General features: G+C 39.4%; 1 protein-coding gene across 2 annotated transcripts in view; it reads left to right on the top strand.

Moving 5' to 3' along the window:
* The window catches only part of LOC115417661 (uncharacterized protein C1orf21 homolog), a 46,748-nt gene that overhangs the window by 9,122 nt on the left and 20,441 nt on the right, over nucleotides 1-17,185 (top strand). For both annotated transcript variants that reach the window (XM_030131687.1, XM_030131688.1), the window contains exon 2: nucleotides 12,819-12,948. In XM_030131687.1, coding sequence (XP_029987547.1) covers nucleotides 12,858-12,948 — 91 coding nt within the window. In that variant the 5' untranslated portion in view covers nucleotides 12,819-12,857. The remainder of the gene's footprint in view (nucleotides 1-12,818; nucleotides 12,949-17,185) is intronic.

Genomic DNA, 17,185 nt, shown 5'->3' with positions numbered 1-17,185 from the left:
ATACCTGATGATGATTGATACAGCATTTCTAAAAATCTAAATTACGAATGCTCTTCAGAGTCATTAGGAGAAAAGGGAGTAGAAATATTAGATATTAATTATGTAATATAGTTATTGGTGACATGGTGGCAAGGAAATTAAAAACAGGAAAACTTGGCACTTGTGCTCACAGAACCACTTAGGTTCCAACAGTCATGTTTTCAGTACAGTTTTTTTTTTTTTTGCGTCTGTCTGCCAACAGCATTACGTAAAGACCTCTGCACTGATTCTCATGAAACTCAGTGGAAGAGCAGAGCAAGAGCCAAGGACGAACCAATTAAATACTGGAACAGATCCATTTAAAAAGAGGCATGGATTTCATAGTATTGATTCTTTATTTTCCACTTTTATACATTTTGCATGATTCGACTGAGTTGCAGGAATGTGGGGCTTTGGTGGAGGTATACACTTCTCACTGGCCTTCTAATTTACATTTATTACCAGTCACTAAATGCATGATTTAATGCATGATTTTTCAATACATTTCCTTTATCTGTTTTTTTTTTTTTTTTTTTTTTCTTTTTTGGATGATGTAGTAGAGAGCTGCCCTCATGTTCTAAGGGCAGTTTGGACCAGCAGAGCTTTACTCAGCGGTCAGCAGTGCACCATGGGATGCCCTTTCGCAGGTGGTCACAGTGAGACCCGGGGCTCTGAATCTCCTTGCGGCTTCGACCTCAGCTGAAGTCATCATCTGCCCTGCCAGGCTTTTAAACCGTCTCCTCTTTCTCTGAAGCTGAATCACCGTCGCACAGTCCTCCAGCAGCAGCCCTATGAAAACTAATCGACATGAGGGGAATCATATTCAGACTGAAAATAACCTGTTACACACCTTCCAAAAGGTCCCTCCAGTAGCTTGCTGTCTCTCTTTCACTTTGGCGCAGCCAGTTTTTCAGGCTCTGTGGTTGACCGCTCTGCCTCTGGCACAACCCTGTGTTTGAGAAACCTTTGCACTGCACACACTGCTCAGCCTGTGTGCGCTCAACACTGTGTTTATGCAAGCTCGCTGTGCACACTCACATCTCCCTTCGTGGTCCTTTTTTTTTTTTTTTCTTGAGTACCTCCTTTGACAAACTGACTTGTAAAGAAGGCTTATTCACACCACCAAGAGCCGGTCACGTCCCACCTCCAGGTATGCAGGCATGGGCAAGCCTGAGTGTTAGCCAAATTGTAGTCACTTTCAAGAGCTTGGTTATTTGCCATGTGTTAAGGATGCCTCTTGGATGGAAAAAGAGTTTGAGTGTTTTGTGTTGCCCAGGCTTTTATTTTAGTTTTGGCAGTTTTTAAGATGGCAAATGGGGGAAATGTTGACAGAAGTGTTTGCGCCAAATCTAGTATAAGTTTAGCTAGAAATGACGCAAGACATGCGAGCTGACTTCATGATATTATTTATATCTCTAAATTAGGCGACTACTTTGCCGTGGTGAACAGTCCTAAGTAGAGTGGTGTGGGTGCTGGAGTGGTCGTGTGCCAGTTTGTATTAAGACCTCTTATCCTCTTCAGACATGGGATGTTTATCAGATCCTGCTGGCTCAGCTCATACATGTGTGTTTACGTGATAGAGGGAGCTGGTCGGTGTGACTGACGAGCCAGACTAAGCCTGTCCCCTTGACACACTTTTTTAGAACGTCTACAGGAGTAGGCGAGCTCCGAGCAAGCACAGTCCAGCTGTCGTGTGGGTTAAATCAACACTGCACAACGCCCCACTGTGGTCTTAACATGTGGCACTGAGAGCCTCGTCGGGCACTGCTTCTAACTCTGGCCTGTGCGCGGTTCGATTTCAGTTGGAGACTTGGCTAAAGTGTGTGCACTGATCTCATTGTACAGTGAAACACATGCAAAAGGATGCAAAGGAGTGCTGAACACAATTGTATATTCCTAAGACTTTAGTGTCCTTTAGGCGCCGAGGGTTTTGACTCATGCAAGTTAAGAGCTCATTTGAAGGTTGACACTTTTATCTGGTTACTGCAGAGGCTTTTTAAGACAATTTTTCTGGCATTTTTCCTGGATAATACAGGGTAAGTAAGAGATAAGAAATGGAGAGAGATGGTCGGGTGTGACTGCAACAACACTCCTCAGCTTAAATCAAATCAGTGATGTTGCAATTAACATAATGCGGTTCTCAACATTTAGGTCAAGTTGATCCAAAGAAACACAGTTTTGTGCAGATTTTTATCATCTTGTAGCTGCTTGTGTCAGTTGAGGCAACGGATTGTGAAATATCGCTTCAGGGCTTTCACATAGACTTGAGCAGTGTGCATCTTTCATCATTCATTTCCCCAACAAAGCATCCCATAAAACAGGGTTTTAGCATCGTTTTAGCTGAGCAAATGGCTTCATTAAGATTTCTTTCATGGTTAAAGTCTGAGTAACAAAAGAGGCTATTGCAATTAGAGGTTGGCTGATAGTGGACCTTTAAAGGCTGATATAATTACAATAGTTTGGAGAAGGAAAGAGCTGATAACTGATTCTCCGGCTGATATCAACCTCCAAAGAGAGAATTTGACACTACTGGAAATGAACTATGTTTGACTTTATTTGAAAAACTGTTGGATAGCTTATTCCATGTCCACACTAAAGCAGATATTTAGCAAAACAGATATTTTTCTCCCATGTTTGAACTTCCCATCCAAATGTAAACAGCATTTTAATTTGCAAAATTTGATTTGTAAAAACATTTTACCAAAGTGAAGATCTTTTTAGACTGTGAGTGTTTCCCTGGTGACGGGGAATAGATACAGATATTGGAAGACAATGGCATCACACCCCATTTTGCATGTGATTGTTCTTGCTTTATATAATGAAGCTGCACCTGAAACGTTAAAGCCTGGTGTATAAATCAATGTATGACCTGCAGCATAGAAACCTTTGGGAGATGGACTGGACCAGTGCTGTGGACAAATCCACACGATGTAAAGAATACAGTTTGATAGCCCCAACCAACACTTATGGCAGCTAAATTTTATAGCTTAATGACTTGTTCATAACTTGTTGCTGCTGGTCAGCGTCTTGGCAGATTAAAGCCTATGCAGCTGCTACATCCAGTATCATTCAGTATTATCTGCAGTTTAAGTCCAACTGGTACAACGGTTTGTCTCAGTGTTATTATTTTTTTTGTTGCTGTGTAGACAAAGACATTTTGTCAAACAAAAAAAATAAGCCAAGTTCTACCAATACTGATGCCATTTTATCAGCTACATCCAAACAACTGAACCATAACCAGACAGTGAGGAAGCAACAGGAGAAGCACACCAAAAATGAAGGTTTGGTTGAAAGAAGGACAGCATGTATGGAATAATTTCAGCTAGAACAAGGATGGTATACTAGTCACCATACTGACATTCAGTACCAGTCTGTTAAAGTGTCTAAATTCTCTCCAAAATCACTTCAGAAGAGTGTTTCACCATGCTCATCTGCTTTTGTGTTCAGCACATTAACACCAACTGAAGAGTACTGAAGTTCAAGAGCACACTGTTCGCCTTTTTTCAGCTGGTATTTATATTTTTTTATACAGAGCCACCCACTACAAAATCACCCCAATCAGTCTAGAATGAGCATATCTTTCCAAATAGAGCCGTCCATGTAAAATCTGGTCAAATTTCCTGTAGTATTGGATGTCAAATTCTATTAATGTATACTGAAAGAAAAATCATCTTATTTTGACTTGATGACCACTCGGCTTTGTGCAGTTGTGAATGAATCTTCCTTTATGATACTGATGCAGTAGTTAAGGTTAACAGTATAAAGAATACACCACTGTACTTGTAAAATCTGAGCAAAAGTTTAAAAGCATCGCAAAACATGTACTGTAGTACACTGATACGTTCTTATACCCCTTTGATTTTTTTCCCCCTCTGTTGCTGTTTTCTAACCTCATGTAATTTATTGTGAACTGTATTCGGGTTTATAATAGTAAGCCTACTGGCTGGAGCTTTTATGTATAACCCAAGTAATAGCAGCTTGGCTCACAGATTCCCACAGCCTAGCATCATCCCTGCACACAACAATAGCTCTGGGACTGCTGGTTCTATTTTTAGCCTGCTCCTACTCACAATTTGATGTTTCAATACACACAAATCAAAGCCCTTCAAACAGATGCTGCCCACACACCGGAGAACCTTTGAAACTTTAAATCTGTCAAAGCTGCTCATACTATCAATACAGCTCCTTCATGGTGTTCAGAAGGGAGTCTCTGTGCGTTGTTAATCTAATATTCACTTCAGTTCCACACTAATAGCCCAGAGTTAAGTGAGTCTCTGCCGTCTCCTCTCGCCTCTTTGCTGTCTCCGCACTTTCTCTCATCTTTCTGTGTGTCTGTGGCTTGCTTCATTGGCGGTGATTCTGTGATTCGTAACATGCACCCCTCCAGCAGCGTTTCAGGGTACACACCTCATCTTCAGCACACAAGCCTGCCATCGAGAGACAGATTATTCTGGATGAGATTATTTCTGAAACTTTGCCTCTAGTATCTGAGTCTGCATTAAAGTCCTCCAGCTGTGTGTGTGTGTGTATGTGTGTGTGTGTCTGAGAGGCATAATTGAGTTTTTCCGATGCATTGGTAAGAGGTGTCCCAGGCTGCCTGGAACAGACTGATAAGCTGCTCTTTAGACCAGATCTCATGCCTAGGCCACAGGTGGCCTCACACACAGCTCAACACATACCCAGAGCTCAAGTGTGTCTACAGCGACTCTTAATTCTCTCTCCCAAGGTACAACCACCTCTCACCTGCACAACCTTTGGGAAATTCATGTGTAAGCTCTGCTCAGGCTCCAGAGATTAATGTCGGTTTAACCTTGGGAGCTGAAAGAAAGTTATGATTTCTCATCCTCACAGCAGCATTTACAGCAATTAAACTGTGATTTTATGTCACTGGAGTTTGTCTTCATCTCAGTCAGTTCATCACATGGCTGTTAAGTTCAGAAGAAGGCAAACCATCCCTGTTGGATAAATGTATAATATATGCAATGTAACAAATTAGGGTCAAAATAAAATTGATAAACTGAGATGATCTTTTAACTGTACATCCATGCATTGATCTACAGGCACTATACTTCCAGAATAAAACTAGTAACATTTACCAAATTTGAGTCACTAACAAAGAAAAACTGAGTCACAAGTGCTTGTTAGCTGTTGGTTTCAAGATACATTAATTGGTTTCACTGAAATGTTCGTCTCTGAGTAACCATTTCTACTTTAAAACACAGTAAAAAACATACTAAATATTAAAATATATTTCATTATCATACTCCTTCAAGTTGTACATAAATGTACCTAAACTTTTGTATATATGAAATATTTTATCCAGTCTTGAAAACTTTAGCCCTCCATCTCTTTCGTCATTTGTTTCCCAATTAATCTTATTAAAATATGTAAGATTTAGCACATTTTATTCCTGTCTTTAAACCACCCATATTGACCTTTAAGGTACATTGACAACAAACAACAAAACAGAGTACATGCATAGAAAGATTTACAATCGAAACTCATCACTTGGCACAATATCTGTAGTTAAGAAGTGTTAGAAATCGTGACAATCTTCTTTTTCCAAGAGAAAAGGACAGAAGCTTCACACTAAGGAGTTTGAAGGACATTGATTACATGCTGTCAAAGTAGCAGACAGCCTTCCAATGTTTGTTCACAAAGAATTTCCTTAAGGCTGAAGTTGAAAATTTAACCAAATGAACTATTTATGATTCACTTTTATAGGCCCATCTTACTCAAGTGCAAGTGCCACTCCAGATGGTTTACACCAGTGCACTTCAGCTCAGATCAGGCCTCTGTACTCGTGACACGTGTTAACGCCTGTATCTGTGCAACCTGTACAGTCTGATTTGTAAAGCCTTGTTATTTGTGTTCAGTAGCAGCAGTAGCAACACTTACACAAAGTATAGAATAAGATGCTGTTTATTTATTATAATGACCAGAAAATAGTTTTATTATTGTCATAATAATTTTAAAAAATCGAAAGATTTGGCAACGCAGGTATTTAGAAACAGAATTATGGCGAGTTATGAGGCACATGTTTCTGTAGTGAGGTGATCTGAAGTAATTTAATATCTTTGTTAAATTGAAAAAAATAATGAAACTCTTGAAACTAACTGAACATGTTTAGTGATGACAGACTGTAAACAGACATTGCCTAGCAATCTTAAAGTTACTCATAAAACAGTCCCTTTAACTAGTTGCGAGAGCACTGTAATACATTTTTGTGTTTTGTACAGTCTGTCCTATGAAAAGGAATATAGAGCTGGGTGATAAAACAATGACAGTTTTCACAATATATTTTTATGTTGCCTTAATTAGTATTGTTGCAATATAAATTATTATTATTTTGTCAGCTCAAAATGTTTGTCAATTGATTTACTTCATTTTAAAGGTTAACTCACTTTATTATCCTCAAACTCAGTTGCGGCATTTTACCTATCCTAATGCACACACAGTACCTAGCATTAGCGATTAGCATTTAGCCCATTAGGAGGAGTGAGCTGCACTCATGGACCACCTTCAGATCTTCATTAGTACTGTGGTCAAGGGCGTTGGCAGGAGAAATAACCTACTTAGACACCTCAGTCAACTTCTATATATGTTAAACGTTTTGTTCCTTTGAGAGTGTTGTGTTGTTTCAATAGCACAGTTAACCATCTGGTTCCTTCAGCTTTCCTGGAGCACAAGAAGAGAATGGAGAAGTAGAAATAGAATAAATAGAATAGAAAAAAGAAATAATGATTTGAAACTTACCGTCCCTATTCTTAACATCAACTGATTTTTATTGTTATTATTATTTTTTACATTATAATGTATTTTGTCATTGCACCCTGTCCTAGCAGATTATATGCAAAAATAAGTTATTCTATCACAGAATATTTCCCTTATGTATTTTTCGTTTACATGTTTGCAGCATGCCCTTTCATAAAGGAAGGAGACTCTATGTTTGCTTTTTATTTTAATCATAGTCACGTGGTTTTGTGTGATGCAACAACTGAACTGAGAAAATACTGAGCTATACTGTGTTTATTTAGTCCATATTGCCCAGTCCTATATACAGTCCAGTCACATTCACCCATACAGTCAAATCATACAGATGGATTCATGCAGCAGCGACTGCCCACTCCTCTGTACTGTACACCTGGTGCTTTGTGTAGTGTCCAGTGAGGTGGTCATTCACAGCCTAAACACAGGAGTAAACACCGGCCTCCTGTCAACTTCAAACACTCTGAGGATCACTGAAGGAGAGGAGGAGGGAGGGCGGTGCTCTTTTGAAGCCTCTGTGGCCTCTTTTTTTTATACTCTACCTATTTTCCATCACCTTCACCTCTGCTCCTCTTTGTCTCCCACTTCAACCCTTTCTTTTCCTCTTCCATTATTTTCAGTGTTTCTCCCTCTCCAACCCACTCTCAGATTTCAGTTTGTTGGCGATGGTGGTGGGCAATGATTGGCTGCTGGTGTGTGCATTTTTGTAACTGGCAACAGTCAGATGGGCTCTGTCAATGACAACATATGGCATGTGTGAATGACACGGAGTCTATCTATAGTGTAATGTGTCTGACAGAGTGTGAGGCTTCCCATGACAGTGAGTATGATTGACTGACAGTGATGTCCCAAGCTTTGTGTCAGCTGGGTGGGAGGGCTCCACTCTCCTCTTTTCTGATTAATATTTGACCTGTTAAACCCTGGGCCATTTGTTTCCAGCTGGAATCATTTTAATGTAACACAAAACAAGGGATTAGCCGACAGCAGAAGCTTGATATTATTCATATAAAACCAAGTCACGATTGGAAAACGGCAAAGGTTAGACAAGATTCAGAATCATCATTTCATAATGCAACAATTTATTTTTGCTCTTCTACAACTCGATCAGTTAGTTTCACAATAATACATGTACTGTTGGATCTGCTTAGTGTTAGCTTAGTGGTGCAAAATTTGTCGCATTGTTGCTTTATCAAATTATTCATGACATACACTGTTCTCGGATTGTTAACTTGTTTTAGATATTTGCTCATTAAGTGCCTGTTTGGTTGTGTTCTGTTGTCTGACAGTTGGTTTTTTTGAGTGTTTAGCTGAAGTTCTTCTGGTCACATGAATGCATAGCAAGTAGCCTATGTATTGCTCCAAGCATGCATAACGTTACCATGAGAACACAGATGAAACTGTGGGCAAAGGGGGGAACTGGGCTTAAGGTGCTACGTGTTTTGTCAACATTTAAGGACACAGTGGAACACCAAAGTGACTATTTTCAGAAGTTGTAGAAAATAAGTTTGAAAAATTTTTTCAAGTTTCAATGTGACATTATCACATAAAAATATAAAAAACATCTCAAGCCTATGCTACTATGTACACTTTGTTGACTTGTGTATTCACATTATACTGTATCAAACGTTTCCAAACAATTTTCAGATTCATAGTAGGCTAAATGTAGTCAGTGTAATGACAGATTTAATTTGGTTTGGCATCATGACTTTTAACTGTATAAGACCTAGAACTATTTTTGTTGTGATGTTTTTTTCTCTATTTAGTTATTTACCTCCATTCATTATACTAGTATACTCTGCATTTTGCATTTTCAGTGACTCAGTGTTCGCTTATAATATCAAAATAGACAAAACTGAAGAAAAAGTGGGGTTTTTTTTCAGCAAAATATGTCATTAACTGAACATAAGCATCTATCACCTGAATCAGTGTTGCAGAAGATGACAGTGTTTCCATGTTCACTGGAGCCTTGGAACGCCCAAATAACACACCTGATGTTGCTGAAAATATGCAAAACTGTATTTTATTTTATTTCTATTTATTTTATTGTATTGTTAGGATTAGTTGATCAAAAGATATTTAGATCAGTAGGTACTTGTTGTGACTGTTTTGATCCAAAAGGATTAATGGGAAATATAAGAACAAAATGGTTATATACTGTATAGTGCATCACAATCTATAACAATAGCCAAGTGGCCTCTGTGTGTGTGTGTGTGTGTGTGTGTGTATCTGGGGATTCACATAAAATCCGGAAAGAGCTGACAGCTGAAGTTTGGCATACTTATGTATTTTTGGTCAAGGAAGACAGTAGCAAAAACAGCAAGTTGATAGGACTAATATTTTTGGAGATATTAGTGATTTGGGAATACAAGAGCCTTACAATTACGTTGCTATGCCTAGAACGTTTTGGCGGTGACTGCTGGACAAATGCGGTACAGCATGCACAAATAGACAACAGCATAAAACTACCTCATCTAGAACCCATGGATCACCACAGGTCAACATACCAGTTATATGTAATATCAGTAACAGAGCAGGACTTCAGACACCGAAAACTGGTTTTTATTTCTATTATTTGTGTGTCATTTTGCAACATTTCACTGATGTGTCAGTATCAGTCTGGCTGATGTGTACGATTATGTAATGTTAATGTCGGACTTCAAATCGGAGCCAGTTCATCTAAAGGCAAAATATGTAACATTTTGTAAATGCTATGCAGTCTGTGGTTCTGTTTCACAGCAGACAAGAGGAAATGTGTGTTTTGGCTGTACTCATTTAGAACCCTAGGCTGTATATAATTAGACCGAGGAAACCTGACGTCTTTCACTGGTTTCTGAACTGCTGTTATAAACCCAGTAATCTGATTTGGCCGTTGCCCTGTTGGCTCGTTGGAGTTGAAAGTGATCATATTTGGCCCAAAGAAACAGTGTGGTCCAAGCCATGTACAAGGTATCATAGATGAGCTAATGCTTGTTGGTATAGAATATTAACAACTAGAGTGGAGCAGTATGTCAGGAAAAACTGTGATTTATTACATTAACAGAAACTCTCAAAGTCCGACTTGGCAGGTGAGCAAGCGGTCATACAGAATGTCGCAGCTTTTGTTTGACCTGAGATCTAATAATCTAGTAATAAGGGAGATTTTAAAAAATGAACCATCAGATCACTTATTAGAATTCCAATGAAACCAATGAGACAGATATGAGTCTTGGAAAATCAGCTGTACTACAACCATAAGACATTGCATGACTCGATTGTGGATCAAGCTTAAATGAAGGCGCATCTGTGGTCTTTTCAACCACTGAGAAACAGTCACACAATAAAAAAATTTCTAATTCTAATTTCTAATTTTCCCCTGTAAGTCACTTTGGAAAAAAGCATCTGCCAAATGCATAAGCATAAACATAAACATAATTGTTGCTTATTCTCATTGACTCTGTAACTTCTGTAGTTGATCACGGCTCTCACTCAATCACTGATATAGAAGAGGGGTGAATGTATTTACATATAACATTAGCATTGACTTAGCATTGGTTTCAAGTTAGCTAGCATTACTTTTAGCTCTTTCATTAGAATGCAATGAGTATACTTCATAAATGGGATGTGAATAAAGCTGTAACAACTCCCATAATCTACATCATCCCATTGCAGTTTTTCAGTTGTACATTCTTGTCTATTTATCGTCATTTTCTTTTTATCGTATCTTGGATTTGCACTGTATTTTATTGGGACTGCTGAAAAAGATGCTGCTAAATTGTTTCTCAATGTGTTGTGTACTCTAAGATCTGACCATGTCTTGTTTTTTGTTTTGTTTTGTTTTGTTTCCAATGAGAACTTCAGAAATGAGATACTGTAGCTTTAATGAAGACCACTCATACAGGCTTGATCAAAATCTTAAGACCAATTGAAAAATAGCTAGAATTTACCTTTTGCACATTTGGATCTTAATGAGGTTTTAAGTAGAGCTACAATATACAAAAGCAAGAAGGGGGAGTGAGACAAAAAGCACTTTGAAAAAGTAATTTATTGAAAACAACAAGTAAACTGAAATAGGCTGTTTATTAGCTGATCAAAAGTTTAAGACCGCAGGCTATAAAAGCCAAAATTTGCTCAAAATTCTCATTTTCTGTCGGGCATTCACACGGTCATGCCCCCCTGATGGCTAAAGCTAAGAAGCTTTCTCTTCTTGAACGTGGTCGGATTGTCGAGCTGCATAAGCAAGGCCTCTCGCAGCGTGCCATTGCTGCTGAGGTTGGACGCAGTAAGACAGTCATTCTAAATTTTTTGACAGATCCTGAGCATTATAGAACAAAAAAGTCAAGTGGTAGACCCAAGAAAATTACACCTACGCTGAGCCGGAGGATCCGATTGACTGTCCGTCAAGACACAGGGTGGTCCTCGACCCAAATTAAGGCCCTTACTGGTGCCGACTGCAGCGCAATAACCATCAGACGGCATCTGCGGGAAAAGGGTTTCAAAAACAAAAAACGAATTCAAAGACCTCGTCTCCTACAACGCCACAAAACTGCCCATTTAGACTTTGCCAGGGAGCATCAAACATGGGACATTGAAAGGTGGAAAAAAGTTTTATTCTCTGATGAGAAAAAATTTAACCTTGACGGTCCAGATGGCTTCCAACGTTACTGGCATGACAAGGAGATCCCACCTGAGATGTTTTCTACCCGGCACAGTGGAGGGGGGTCCATCATGATCTGGGGTGCTTTTTCATTCAGTGGAACACTGGAGCTTCAGGTGGTGCAGGGTCGTCAAACGGCAGCTGGTTACGTGCACATGTTGCAGCGGGCATCCCTCATGACTGAGGGCCCTCGTCTGTGTGGTAACAGCTGGGTTTAAAAACAGGACAACGCTGCAGTTCACAATGCTTGCTTGACGAAGGACTTCTTCAGGGAGAATAACATCACTCTTTTGGACCATCCCGCATGTTCCCCTGATTTAAATCCCATAGAGAACATTTGGGGATGGATGGCAAGGGAAGTTTATAAAAATGGCCATCAGTTCCAGACAGTTGATGCCCTTCGTGAAGCCATCTTCACCACTTGGAGCAATGTTCCCACCAGCCTCCTGGAAACACTCGCATCAAGCATGCCCAAACAAATTTTTGAAGTGATTAACAAGAACGGTGGAGCTACTCATTACTGAGTCCTACTGAGAACATTTTTTGTTCTGGTTTGGAGAGTTTTTTGTAATTTTTTGAGCGATGGTCTTAAACTTTTGATCAGCTGATAAACAGCCTATTTCAGTTTACTTGTTTTCAATAAATTACTTTTTCAAAGTGCTTTTTGTTTCACTCCCCCTTCTTGCTTTTGTATATTGTAGCTCTACTTAAAACCTCATTAAGATCCAAATGTGCAAAAGGTAAATTCTAGCTATTTTTCAATTGGTATTAAGATTTTGATCAGGTCTGTATCTATAGCATTGATATGTTTAAGTGTCATGTCGATTGTGGGCATCTGCACTTTTTTCTGAGTCATTCCTGTGCGACTACAAAGTAAACAGCTGTAAAATAACACCATAGGTTTTGGGGACAAGTGAAGGGCATTTGTCCTTATTTTCTGATCAACCGTACATCTTTTAATAACAGAATGTTTACCATATTAATTGAAAATTAAACTGTGCTTCTAACCAGGTCATCTTGTCTCTTTCCACCCAGTGGGCAACCCTGCTCCTCCTGTCCTCCACTTATAATGATAATGCTTAAAATTAGGTCTAAAAAAACACACATCCACACTAGAAAACATAGTTATCTGCACCTTCATTTTAAATATAAATGCTCGCTTTGTTGCACACTTTCTGCGTCTTATTTGTTCTGCTGGGAGAAAATGATGTGCAAATTATGTCTACAAAGGTTGACCTAAAATAAGGAACAAGGGGAGATCATTTATTATTGTAAACTAAACAAAGAGTGTTACTTTTTTTGAGAAGTGGAGTCTGTAAAGTGGATTGTAAAAACAGGACAGCAGTGTTCATTTTATTATCATGATTATAAAGGGTCCTCTCTGTGTTTGGTCGTCCAGGTGAGAGTGCGATGAGGAGAGGTTTCAGAGTGTGAGGCCATGGGCTGCACCTCGGCCAAGCAGGTGTCGGCCGTGCCCAACGACGAGGAGGGACGCGGCAAGGCCTACAGCAATGGAGACCTCTTCACCGGTCAGTCCGCGCACACACAAACACACACATGGACATCAATAAAAGCTTCACAGCTCCATTTCACTCGGTTAATTGCTCAGCGTGGACCCATTGCCCCGTCTGCCCTCTGTATATATTCTTTTCATTATAGCCAATAGTCCCCTTGCACAGCGCTAAGTTCTCCATTTCAGACAATAACTGTCAACACTGCCGTTTTATTGGAGTCATCCATGTAGACGGGACATGTAAAAGAGAGGAAGTAACCAGTTAGTGTTTAGTCTTTGGAAATGATGAGAAAACAAAACAAAGAAAACCTGAAGCAATGATGAAGAGATTAGAAACAAATGACAGATGTCTAGAATTGAAAGGAGAAACGTCGAGGCTTTTGTTCTTGTTTTCTTTTGATCGTTGCTCCCTAATGCAGTGTTTTGGAAACTTTTTTTTTCTGGGGACCCACTTTTTAAAAATGACAAACTATCACGACCCAGTTTGCAACAGAATGAGTGAATTTGGGCATAAATTAAGAATTCTGATGATTCTTACTGCAGTTTCTGCTTCTCTAATATGGTTTAGGTCAGGGGTCAGCAACCCTGGTCCTAGAGAGCCACTATCCTGCATGTTTTAGATGTTTCCCTCTTCCAGCACACCTGATGGTCATTATCAGGCTTCTGCAGAGCTTGATGATAGGCTGATCATTTGAATCAGGTGTGCTGGAAGAGGGATACATCTAAAACATGCAGGATAGTGGCTCTCTAGGACCAGGGTTGCTGACCCCTAGTTAAGGTAAAGCATACATTTGAAGTACAGTAGATGAGATGAGATCATTGATCGTACCCTGGGGAAACTGCAGTGTTTACAGCAGCAAAACACAAAAAATGCAGAAAGACAGGCAGAAACATTTGAGAGTGAAACAGGAAATGTTGAAGAGAATCTATTTATATTACTTGTTCTGTACATACTTACACATATTCTTTACACATTTACAATGTAGTTGTACATGATGTTAGTATACTGTACATTTGAGAAACAGAAACTTTTCATGTTTCTAAAAACAGTTACACACTGAATACTTAATAGAGTGTTTCCTTGCATCAATGCAGCCTTTCATTCTACATTCAGTCTTAGTTAAAGGAGTGATATTTTACTTTTTTAAATGGAATTATGCATTTTCAAACATTTTCATGTGGTCTACAGGAGGAAGGAAGGAATTAAAACGGGTTGTAGAAATCCACTTGATTTTTGCCGAAATGAATATAAAGATAGCTTTGCAGCACCTGGAGGGTTCAAATTCAAACTTTTTGAACTATTAGGGTCCCCAAATACACAAATAAATGTACCAAAGACTAATAAAAGTGGGTTTAGCAAAATATGACCCCTTTAAGTAAATAAACATCGGAACAATACACATACGTTGAGCACAATCAAAAACCTGAAATGCAAAAATATTGCACGACCTGAAAAAAGGCTCCCGACCCAGTGTTTGGACATGGATCCCCTAGTGGGTTGAGATCCCCCAAGAAGTCAGAAGTATTTAGAAAAGTTCATTGAGAGTTCGTCTAATTTTTCAGAGGTCTTGGTTTATTTCGTGGTCAAATATTTGGTCATTTTGGTTATCCCTTTTCAGTTTCTTTCTCAAATTTTCACCCCATCAGATATATGAATTGGACGTCTTTGTCCCATTGGGCAGTAAAGTGAACATCTGTGTGATTTGGACTGTTACAGCAATAAAATAAATAATATAACCACAATTTTTGAAATAATGTAAACACGTGTCTTTAATTTTACCTATTTTCTGACACTTTAGAGTAAAACAATGAATTTTCAAAACCATCAGTAAATGAGTCAATAACGAAAACATTTCAACCCCTAATGAAATGTTACTGAATCATAGGATTGACAGGTGATAATCCACAACAGTTATTAACAGTCCACGTCCATAGCTGTATTTCACTGTGAGAATTTCAGGCTTTTGTTTGCTTCACGTCATTTTACATGACAAATTGCGATGGTAATTTTTCCTAATCTTTTGCAGCCACAGCTCAGCCTCTTTAGATGTGTAATTTGAAGGAAGGGATAAGTTGGAAAAAATAATAACTCGATGAATTGTCGCGGGCATCAGGCGTCACTGTGCAGTGAGGGAGAGCAACGACAGCGAGAGATGATGGGTGGTTGAGGGATTAATGGCGATTAAGAATTAGGAGCAACACTGCTATGTCTGCACACGGGCGGATGGACGTGGCAGATGACGATCCACAGGAGGTCCTCTCTCTTTCTCTCTCTCTCTGTCATCCCTCTCTCCCTCTGACCTTTCTCCAGCCACTCGCCCTCTTTCTGTAACCTTGCTCTCCGCCATCCCCTCCTCTTCTATATCCGCCTCATTCCTCTATCATCCTCCTCCTGATCTCTCCTCTCTCTCATCCGGTTTTGCCTGTTTCGAAGCAGCAGAATGGAGGAGGAGTGGATTGTGTTCCTTGACAGAGGAAGGGAGAATGACGTACGCCGACGCTGCTGCTCCTACTCTTCTGCTTTTTTCTCCCCCCTCCTTCCTCTCTTCGACTTCTGTCTCATTTAGATCTCTTCATCCCTTCCCCTGCTCAAGGCCTCATTCTCCTTCCCTTCCTCTTTCTCTCCGTCTCTCTATTTTGGGTCTGTGTAACCCCCTCCCTCTCTTCCTGCCTTCATCAGTGTTTCTTCTCTCCAGCTCTTTTCCTCTCTTCTCTGGCACAACATTAGGTCAAAACCTTATGTCCTTTCACCTCCCCTCCTCCTTCCTCCCTCTTCCTTCCATCGCTCTCGCTGGTTAAAGGGGAATCTGAAGTAACTGTGACTTGCGACCAAAATCTCACATCCTGATATTGCTCATTTTAGAAACAACACGTATCATAATAGAATACAACTTCTGCAAAGTGTGTGTGTAAAAATGGAGGCCTAGGCCACTTTTAACTTTGTTTTGGAGGGTTGTAATAATGAGCCTATGTATTTATTTCTCAGCCTGTCTATTAAGATGCAACAACAAAATGCATAAAATATGGGCACAGGTCAAGATTGTTCATATAGCACATTTATAATAATGTAGAGTGCCCAAAGTGCTGTACAAAGATAAAGGTAATTAAAGCTGCAAGCAGCATTGGGCGGGACCTCGCACCGGGCGTTCCGCCTCCCCCGCGATCTGCGTCCCGGGAATGTCCACACCTCAGCTCCACTCACACCTCTCCGTCCCCATACCAGTTCCCACCCTTTAGTGTCTGTCCTCCTTACATCTGTACAGAACACCAGCGACCCTCTGCTGAAACCACCATCACCTTTAAAATGACACTTTTATTTTGGAAACCCTACTGTGTGCATGTGCATTTGTTTTGTATGTGAGAGAAAGAATCAGTTTGAAAAATGAATTGAAATTGTATAAATAATTGAGCATTAAAGTGATGATTTCTCACATTTAAGGCTTTTATTTTGAAAAAACCCTATTGTGTGAGCATGTGTGTCTGTGAGAAAGAGTACTTTTGAATGAAGAAACATTGCACAAACAGTTGAGTGTTTGGTCATAAAAATGAAAAGAAGTTATGTAATAGAAATTTTGTATTATTGGTAATTAGGGTTTTATTTAGAAAAAATGTACTCAGTGTACTTTTGAATGTGTGCAAAATTTCCAATATCCAAAATACAATCCAGTAAAACCTGTTTTAAAATGGAGAAAGAAGAAAAAAAAAAAAAAAAAAAAAAAATTGGATTGTCTGGGATTTGAACCTGGTCCTCTTGTTTCATAGGCAGCTACATGAACCACTGCACTAAGGACAGACACATACAGCTGTGCACCAGGAAGAGTTTTATAGGGACTTTGTCATTGTTAAAAGTGAAAGTAAACATAGTCTTCAAAAAATCGCCATTATTCCATAACCGTAGGTCGGATCTGAAAAATTCTTTCACTTTTGGATTCTGCAGACTTGTGGGAATTTAATGAGGTATAAATTTTTATTCAAAGATCTGAAATGACTAAGCAGTAATTGCAGAAACGTATAGTAACTTTCAAAGGCAGATTGCCAACTTCCTGTTGGAGTTAGCTCATGAGTGTCAGTGTAGGATTTGTCGGGCTCAATCAGACCAACATTTTGGCATTTGTTTCATGTTTCTGTGACATTCCTACTGGCCGCTAGGGCAGATTTTGTGTGTTTTTTAGTACATAGGTGGCGCTACAGAGTCCATTTTGGCACACAAGGGGTTAATTTTGATATTGAATGAAAGTGTTCACCAGCCATGA

Source organism: Sphaeramia orbicularis, chromosome 4, assembly GCF_902148855.1.
Source record: "Sphaeramia orbicularis chromosome 4, fSphaOr1.1, whole genome shotgun sequence".
NCBI classification, from domain to species: domain Eukaryota; kingdom Metazoa; phylum Chordata; class Actinopteri; order Kurtiformes; family Apogonidae; genus Sphaeramia; species Sphaeramia orbicularis.
This window is presented reverse-complemented; position numbering and strand designations above follow the sequence as displayed.